The 10000-nt window shown below is 39.4% G+C and overlaps 2 protein-coding genes and 1 pseudogene across 2 annotated transcripts; 2 read left to right on the plus strand and 1 right to left on the minus strand.

The window, feature by feature from the left end:
- LOC131787665 (calponin homology domain-containing protein DDB_G0272472-like) overlaps positions 1-10000 on the plus strand; it is a 13637-nt pseudogene that overhangs the window by 955 nt on the left and 2682 nt on the right.
- Positions 3455-5817, plus strand: LOC131799675 (uncharacterized). The gene is made up of 3 exons (XM_059117371.2): positions 3455-3710; positions 3802-4024; positions 4102-5817. Exons 1-3 carry the CDS (start codon positions 3495-3497, stop codon positions 5277-5279), a joined length of 1617 nt encoding a protein of 538 aa, XP_058973354.1. The 5' UTR covers positions 3455-3494; the 3' UTR covers positions 5280-5817.
- On the minus strand, positions 5805-7651 carry LOC131794327 (uncharacterized). The gene is made up of 3 exons (XM_059111845.2): positions 7417-7651; positions 7041-7306; positions 5805-6845 (listed from the first exon to the last, which is right to left on the minus strand). Exons 1-3 carry the CDS (start codon positions 7589-7591, stop codon positions 5805-5807), a joined length of 1482 nt encoding a protein of 493 aa, XP_058967828.2. The 5' UTR covers positions 7592-7651.

A 10000-nucleotide genomic window follows, 5' to 3' on the forward strand; every position in this document is an offset into this window, starting at 1 on the left:
GAGACATTTCTCAAGCCCGACGATCCGGACACTTGCTACGCAATCCCGGGGTTCATAATTCACCGAAGGGACAGAAAGACAAATGGTGGCGGTATTATGGCTTTTATTAGTTGGGATCTTACTGCAAATCGGAGAACTGACTTGGAAAGCGCGGATGTGGAGGCAATTTGGCTAGAAGTGTGTCCTTATAAATCGAAGCGATCTATACGCTTCATTCCAAAATGGCAGCCACTGCAGATGGTCTGGGCCGAGTTGACACGAAAGCAAGGCATCGAGGGCCAACGCCAAAGACAACAGAAGATGGCGTCTCTTGCAAACACTCTTGTGTACGGTCCTCCGTTTTTAACTGAAGACGATATTCCGGGAAGTTCATTAAACGGAAGAGATCCGAATCGTTTAAAAAATTCTGAGCTGAAGTTTTGGTTGAAATGTTGCGGGGATAGCTGTAAAGCATTATCGACCAAAGCGCAACTTTGCAAGCGGTAAGATACGTGTTTATGTTGACTTCAAATCATTGCTGTGGTTGCTATGGCCTTGAATCTTACTGGATTCATTCCTTTACAGAGTCAACGACTACCTCCAAGCAAATGTTGCTCATCTCCTTGTGGATCTGGATGAAAACTTTATCTACACAAGGCGTAAACAGAATCGTAACAGAGTCTGTACTGAGGACCAAAGAGCCGAATCCGCCGATTCCGACTTGTCGACTCCGCCGGACCCGGACAACACAAAGAACATCGCTTTTCCTGCGAACGGATGGGGTACATCCCTTGCCAAAGGCCCGATGTTTACTCGTGCAGAATTAGAGAAACATATAAGTGATTCTGGAAAAAAGCATCGACATGGTGAGCATCATTCGCTGCCCACAGGATTACAAAAAGCCAAGCAGTTTCTGGCTGATGAGTATTTGCATGAAATACAAACGCACTCTGATCAGGTATTTTTACTTCCGTGCTAAGTGTTTTCATAGTTTCAAGGTCAATGAAGCACCGCACAACTTAAAACTAGCACTCTGTATGGTGACAGGAAATGTGGAGTATGCCTACTGTGGGCCAAGTTGTGCTGCAGGTAAATCTGGTTTTTGCAATCACATTCTGGCTTTAATGATAAAAGTTTGCAAATACACTATTTATAATTGCAAAGATGTGCAAGATTTGAAGGATGAGGAGGATGAAAATCCAACCAGTGCATGCACATCAGCTTTGCAAAATTGGCACAAATCAAGACTAGAAGGTATCCGCTCCCAGCCTGTCATGGATGTGGTTGTTTCAAATCCTGCAAATAATGCTGAACGTGTCAAAAAAACAGGAGTAACTTGTCTTCTGACAGAAGCAAGAAAGGGAGAAAGTGATCAGAAGAGGAAGCTTGAACAATTACTACATTCTCTTGAGCAGCATAGCTCAACGCTTGGCATAACTCAAGTGGTTGATCCCTCGAGTATTGATACATCACCTGTTGTTGACACTCGTTTTGGGCAATGCCCAGTTGGGTCATTTGGATCGTATCAGCTTTCCTTTACTGAATCGAACTTCACATTTGTAACCTTGTTTGATGGATTTGACTGTACAGAACACTGCACAGCAAATGAATTCCCGGTCTACCCTTCGTTCCCATTGGATGATTTCTGCGGATCATTTCAGACCCCTGACAACCTCACTGTTAAAGAAATGGAACTGCTGAAGAGCTTGACTGTTGGTGTTATAGAGGCAAACAAAATGGAAGAGAAAACCAGAGAGCAAGCAAGTTGTGAGGAATGGATGCGAGAAAGAAAATTGAGATTCACTGCCTCTAATTTTGGAAAAATTTCTCGAAGACAGAGGAACCACACCAAATTTGTGGAAGATCTTTTAGCACAGAAGACATTTTCTTCAGCTGCTGTAGAACATGGCAAAAAGTATGAGCCGGTGGCACTGAAGGAATATGAGAAACATATGAGGAAAATGGGAAAACCTGTAAAAGTGTTAAAGAGTGGACTGTTTGTTTCTCCGAAGGTTCCAATTTTAGGATGTTCCCCAGAGGCCAAAATCATGGACTTGAGCTGCAAAGACAGGTTTGGGCTTGGTGAGGTAAAATGCCCATCGTCGAAATTCCATGTGACTCCCCTCGAGGCTTGTGATGACCCTGGCTTCTTTATGGAAAACAAAAATGGGAAGCCATCTTTAAAAAGAAGCCATGTTTACTACGATCAGGTGCAAGGACTTATGGGCCTATCAGGGGTACCATGGTGTGACTTTATTGTTTACACTAGTAAAGGACTAAGTGTGGAGAGGATCAAGTTTGATCAGGAGCACTGGAACAACTTATGTGGAAAACTATGTGACTATTATTTCAAGCACTTTCTTCCAGTTGCTGCTCTGTAAAACATAGCCAAAAAATACAAAGCAGTATGTTACAAATTTTATTGTCTAATGAATACTCATGATCTATTCATATGAAGTTAGTTGTGATCATAAATGTGTAAAGAAATCAAGACTGCATTTGACTCAGATAATTGACGAACCCTCTCTAACTTACCGCTAACTCGAAGTAATTTACATTTTCCTTCAGGTCATTTTCTATATGATTTTTACCCTCGATAACTCAAATCATTGCTATTTCCCTGAGGGTTCAAGTAATCGGGAGCCAACTGTAGTTTTTTTTCTTTTTCTTTTTTTTTTTTATAGAAACCAAATACCCTGACAAAGACAACTGGCCTTTTATCATAATTTATTGTAATAATAAAAAATACTGGCAAATATTTCAGTGTCAGTTGAGACTATTGAATAGAAAAATATTTGCAAAATTACTATATATTGGATTGCAATTTTGTAATCATAGCGCAAGTCTCTACGGTGTCTACATCACATGGCAATGCACAATTTCAACAAATATCGTGCTGTTAATTAGCCCAAAAAGTTATTTTACAACTTACTTCTTAAAAATTTTACATACAAAATAAAAACTAAAAGGATAAGAATTGAATTTAAAAAATCATTTGCCAAGAGATTTCAACACCAGGGCCTTTTTCAGTTTTCCCTCAAACATAAATATTTTGCTATCAAAACAAGTTATGCACTTATGATACTGTTCTGAAAATTGCATAGCATGGCACATACCGCCCACATTTGGTTTACAACCCCAAACAGGGTGAACGGTACTACACTATCCCATATATGAAAATTTTTAATTTTATTTATTGCCCTTTCAACATGAATCCAAACAGAAGCGATCGACTGTGTCTCAACAACTTCTGCTGCGCTCATTTGACCCTTGCTTCCCAAAAAAGATGGAATATTTAGGGACACTCCAAGGGGTAGAAGGTCCTGAATAGTAAAGCCTTTATCGGCCATGACAGAATCTCCCCTATTAAAAGGCAGATTCAGAAATCCTGATCTTGTAACAATTTCCCTGTCAGAAATATGACCAGTGTATAGCTGGCTGATGAAGGTAATAGCACCTCCTGGTGAGATGCCAATTCGCCTTTGTCACGGTATCGCCATCTTGAAAATGACGTAATGCTTTTTGGCATGAAAACGAGGTCACGCGTGGTTCTTGACACACTGAACACTCGAGCGATCATGCGGAACAAAGATCACTGTTGTGTTCCTAAGTGCAATAACAATAGATCAAAAGTGCAGTCTAATATAACCTTTCATCAATTCCCGAAAGACAAAGACTTAAGAAGACAGTGGATTATAAAAATTAAGCGTGATGTCGGCCGGTCCTTCAAGGTAAATGGCCTTTTATATATCATAGTTCAGTTTAGCGTCGTTTCAGCGTTGTTTATATAGCAAACCTTATATTTTTTCCGATATCTTTCAGATAACCAACAGTACAAGAGTTTGCTCTGATCATTTTAAACCCACAGATATAAAAAAAACGCTAACAGGAAAAAGTGTACTCGTTAATGGTGCTGTACCATCCGTTTTTGAATGGACAACTTTATCAAAGAAACGAAAGTCACCAACGAAACGCGAATGCACAACACGTACTAACACAACCGAGATTGATGTCGTGGATAATATACAGCCAATCTCCTCTACAGGTATTTATTTTTTATGAAATCGTACTTTAGGCCCGCCCTAAATATTTCTAAACATGTTATTTTCTACATTCCCACAGTCGAAATTGGGCCCATCGAAGATTCAAGCGTAGACGAAAATGTCATCGATACTAGCAGCCACATGGAGGACTCCACCGTAACTACTGACACCACAATCATAACACCTACTGTCAACCTACATGATTATTTATTTACTGAACCCGAAAAGCCTGTAGAAGAGCTACTTGAGGCAGCGCAAGCTCGTATCGAACAATTAGAACAGCTGCTTTCAAAACAATCTTTTTACAGACAACTGAAAGGGATGTCAGACAAACGCGTTAGATTCCATACTGGCTTTTCGTCATTTGCTATTTTTGTGAGTACCTTCAATGCCCTTAGACCCACAGCTGAAAGTATGTTTTCATGGTCCCAAGTACAGAGAGCACGAGCAAAAAGTGGGAAAGATATAAGTAACATGAGAGACACTCTCAAGACATGCAAACTTAGCTTATTTGATCAGTTTTATTTATGCATTACTAAGCTGAGGCTGGGTACTTTTAATGAGAAACTAGCCAGTGAATTTGATATTTCTATTTCAACTGTGAGTAGAGTTTTTATTTCTTGGGTTAACTTTCTCTATTTTGTTTTGGGAACCATTCCTATATGGCCCTCTCGGGCAAAAATTGACAAACATATGCCTAAGTGTTTTAAATTGTTATATCCTAAATGCCGTGGTATTATTGATGCCTCAGAGATCAAGGTACAAGCACCATCTAGTATGGTTTTGAATAGCAATTGCTATTCATCATATAAGAGCCACACAACTTACAAAGGCAATGTTGTAATATCTCCATCTGGGGAAATTATTCATGTAAGTTCTCTTTTTGAAGGAAGTATTTCTGACAAGGAGCTTGTTAAGCAATCAGGTTTGTTGAATTTACTTGAGCCAGGTGATCAAATAATGGCTGATAAAGGATTTACTATAGAGGATCTATTAAAGCCAATAGGTTGTGGAGTAGCAATGCCTGCCTTTTTGTCAAGTAAGGGTCAATTTTCAAAGAAAGAACTTTCAACCAGTAAACAGATACATAATTTAAGAGTCCATGTGGAAAGGGCCATAAGAAGGGTGAAAGAGTTTCACTATTTTGATAAAGTTATACCTCTTACAGTAGCTGGCAGCATTAATCAAATATGGACAGTGGCATGTCTTATTACCAATTTCCAGGGGCCTTTGTTGCATGAAAAGCAATATATCTAAATATGTATACAATTGTTGTAAAATAGATGGAAGAGTAAGCATCATTTAAAGTAAAGTATGTAAGGATCTGTAATACAAATAGTACTAACAACTTTTAACAACTAAGAGTTAGTTGACATTGAGTGAGGGTACACTACGTATTAGGTCCAACCTAGGTAAGAACTATGCCATCTGTTAACATGTGATGTGGAAGGGTGAATAGTAGGGTGGCCCTATCCCCTAGGGGCACCCTTTTCGTATGTACATGGCATATTGGTTAGGCATTAAAATAAACAGTAAAATCAGTAAAAATTATATTGTTAGTACTATTTTTGTTTTACAGATTCAATGCAAGCTTTCAAACTAGCTTTTTGGAAAAAAAAATTATGAATTTAATAACTTTACATTTATTCACAAATTTCATTATTGCCAAATATTATAAAAATGCCCTTTTGGGGTTTAAATACAAAACCTGTTGAAGTCATTCATGTATTTTTATTTATCATGTTTGTACAGAATGTTCTGTTTAATAACAGTAAAAAACTATTAAATGGCTTGAAATACACCCAACTCAGAAAAGAGAAGTTCATCAAAATATACTCGTTCACAGTGAAATTCGTCCTTGCAGTAAACAAAGAAATCGCACCACTGACTTCCTGTTAAACCAAGGCATCCCATAACTTGATAATAATACTTGTGTGTCTTCTTCAATGAATATGACCCATTTCGTTCATTAAACTTTAAATACTGAAGGTTATCCAGATGACTTGCTGGAGAGCACTTTATTTCTATCAGGCCCCATGGATGTTGTTCAGTGTCGTCAAACACTCTTCTGTCTGGGCTACAGCCTAGGTGTGGGAGACATGGGTTTATAAGAAAACCTACTAGGTGAGTGTCTCTGCCAAACTGTGTTTTGTACATATCAGCAGCTACCCCCTCATTTTGTATCCCATATTTCATGGCTGCAGTTTGGATTACTTTTCCCTTTAGTAAACGCGTAGAAAGGATTTCATGGTCTTTTCTTCTTGAGCATATATCTTTGAAATTTGAAGCTGTAAGCCTAAACTTCCTTAGTTCATGCCATGCTGTTGTAGTTGACTGTTCCCTTGTCTCCATTTCAAAGTCAATAGACTGTTGACCTGATATTGCAAGGGAGCTGAAGAAAAGGTCTTGTTTTTCATTGAGCACTGTATCTGGATAGCTTAAAGATGGAAAGTTGAATGCAGGTAGCTGTATGTTAATATTGCTCTTAACTTTCAATGGCTGTTGATAGCTTATGACACAGCCTTTTGGCACCTTTCCAAAGGCCGAGTCTACTAAAATTGGAGGCTCACTTTGTTCATCTTCCCATATTCTCATAAATCCAGGTTGATTGTTGAGATTTTCAAACTGTGGCGACAGCACACTAGTCAAGTCAAGGCTACTTAATGATTGCTGGAAGGGTTTGTAGATCGTGCTTGCCACACCACACACCTTTCTCTTCTTTTTAGGTTCATGCAATTTATCTTTTGGCTTTGACTTTTGTATAATCAAATCTGTCACTGGCCTTGCTTTAATGCCCTCTTTACGACTGGGGATATGCCATCTCTGCAAAAAGATAATATACAAATATACTATATGAATTCAAAATTGCTTATTGTGTTATGTTTAAAAACAGCAGTGTGATTAAAAGGAGTTTTTAAGGAAAAATATTGGTAAGATACAGTCAAATCTCTATACATTAATGACTGTTTTTTCTTATTGTTTATCATCAAATCTATTATTATTATTATTAAATTTTACCTGTGCCTTTGATGTTTTAGAAACCATTGGCGGGACACTTTTTAAGCCTAATAGCTGGAAATGGGCAAGAGTATAGAGCAATCCAAGAACATGATGGCAAAGACCTTGTCCAGCAGCACAACTACACATATACTTGTTGATGCTAGCCTCAATAGAGGAGCTCTCGAACACAACAGACAACTTGTGAGGATCTTCGTTCTTTTTCATACTTCTGAAGCATTTAGCCCGAGCCACTACTCCTGAATCCTCTTCCTTGCAAAGTTTTACTGTTAAAAACCGAGAAAAAAGAGTTAAAACTCAAAACACTGAGCACAGAAACAAAATATTGGAAAGACAGTCAAACAAAGAAAGCTACCACGAGGTCAACGAGGCTCACCTTCAATATCGTGAATATATTCTTCGTGAAAGAATTTATATCCTCTTGTTACAGTGGCTTTGATCGGTAGGTTCTTCTCAGCAAAATCCTCAACAAAAGAGTTTGTAACTTTGGGTATTTTTGTTATATTTTTGTGCCAAAATTCGAGTTCAACGCTATCGCTACTAGTCGCCATTTTGTTTGTGAACTTACCACGCGTGGCCTCGACCTCATGTACAATATTCAATGACGTAATCCAAGATGGCGGGCCGTGACAAAGGCGAATCAAACCTTTAAGAGTTGTGTGGTTTTTGTAAGAACTAAAAAGTTCACTGTTAAGGCGTAGACTCTTGGGCATCTGGCATCGTACCTCAGTACAGTCAATAACGACCCTAGTTGAGGGTTATTTGTCTTTAAAGTCAGCAGGCATGCACAAATCCACTTTTGCTCTTGATGGCCACACTGGAATTACACTGAATTTTAAGAACATAAAATTTATCCATGAAATTATTATTCTGCTTACTGTTGTCTGTGAGACTCCATACAAGTGGCTTAAATGCTTCTCCTTGAACCCCTGCCTTAGTCTGCAAAGGGTCAAAAGGAATTCTTCCTTTGGGCTCAATTGGCGTGGCCTACCCTGCTTGGGAATATCTTCCTCATCCCTCTGACAGGGTGGGGAGGGGACATCACATGGTGAATCCGAGTGCCAGTAATTTATATTTTCCCCTTTCTTACCAGGATCTAAAAACGCGAAAACACTTTCTAAGACATTTTTGTTTGGAACCCCATATAAAAAGCGACATCCTTCTCCGAGGGCAAAAATTTCTCAATGCAGAACACTCTTGACTGCAAGGAATCGTTCCGGCGTTTAAGTCCCTCTACTTCCGACTGGAAATTGTTATTTGAAATAGTGATTTTACGGATTTCCCCGACAAGCCGTTCATTTTCAAGTTTAAGTTCGCAAATAAGAGCTTCCAGATCCTCAGCTGGTTCTTCTACTGTGGTGCTTGCCGAATCTGCTAGTGTTGACGGGGAGGAAGCGCGAGATTCTTGAAATGTCACTAGATCGCACATGGAACAGTTGTCGACTCGTGCTGGCGCAATTGTCGTCTCCTGTGATTTTGTTGCAGTTTTTTTCAAAATCAGAGTTCTTTTCCTCGGTGATTTTCACTTGATCGGCGAACCCTGCTTCCAAGGAAACAAAGATGGGACTGCCATGGATTTCAAACTCTTTTTACGGCCTGTGAGTGACGGTAGATAATCTGACGATTTGAAATGTCGCGAGCAAACTCTCGTGTGTTCTGTCACCTTGAAATCTTTACCCTCATCTCTTCGAATGGCAACGATCCACTTCATAAATAAATCTCTATTTTCAGGAAACTTGTGGTAAGAGATCTTAATACCATCTTCTTCGTAAACTTTCTTAGTGCAGCCAGGGACACAGCAATTTTGCGGCATGATGCGCTTTTTCTTTGCCATTAATTTACATACGTAAACAAGAGACTTGGCCCTTGATGCCTCGTTTTCATGCTATTCGATCCAGACTCTCATCGGCCGCCGCCATTTTGGAATCAGGAGTATTATTCTTGGAAGTTTTTACCGACCACCGTCCTCCAAAAAGGATGATGACATTAAAATCGAAGAGCTCATTGAGAGGGTTCATTTGTTAAACAAAGAAACTATCATTGTTTCTGACATAAACATTGATTATAAGGATAGGAAGAATTATGATAAGCATAGACTCGCCAAAGGGTTGCGTGGTATGAACTTTAAACAGTTGGTCGATTTTATAACCCGCCCCGTAAGCAAAACCTGTCTTGATCATGTGTACAGTAATCAACCACAGCAGATCATCTACCAGTCTTTGTAGTCCGCAAGTATGCACGCGGGAATCTAAACAGACAATCTTCTCCAATCAAGTACCGTGACATGAAATCTTTTAATGAGGATCAATTCAAGCGAACACTAGAGCAGACCCCATGGGAGACGGCGTTTGTGTTCGAAGATATTGATGATGTTGTTTATGCTTGGGAGAAGATGTTTAATTCCGCCCTCGATGATCATTGTCCTTGGCGTGAAAAGAGAATCAAACACACCACTCAGCCCCCCTGGATGAACAATGCAGTTATTAAAAAATTGCACTCTCATGATCACTTTTTGAAGGTGGCTAGGCAATCGGACAATAGTTCTGACTGGGCAAATTATCGAGAGGCGAGAAACAAGGCTGTTTTTGCCTTGCGCTCAGCAAAGCGTGAGTTTTACAAGAATGCATTCGAAGAAAATCGAAACAACCCTAAAGCAACGTGGAATACGATCAAAGCATTGACAGGATCCGGAAAGATGAATAAAGGGATTAGTCAGCTACAGTTGGATGGTAAGGCTGTTGAAAATGCTACAGAAATTGCGGAACAGTTTAATTCATATTTTTCCTCAATCGCGGCTAATCTGAGATCCAGACTCGGTAATACACCATCAGACTTGTCCAAGTTGGTAAACTTTGTTGAGTCTCGCAAAGATCCGGATGTGGTTTTCTCTGTTCCAGACATAACCGATGCTCAGGTGCTTCAGATTATAAAGGGAATCAGTCCTCATAAGGCTGCAGGTA

Source organism: Pocillopora verrucosa, chromosome 14, assembly GCF_036669915.1.
Source record: "Pocillopora verrucosa isolate sample1 chromosome 14, ASM3666991v2, whole genome shotgun sequence".
Classification (NCBI taxonomy): Eukaryota; Metazoa; Cnidaria; class Anthozoa; order Scleractinia; family Pocilloporidae; genus Pocillopora; species Pocillopora verrucosa.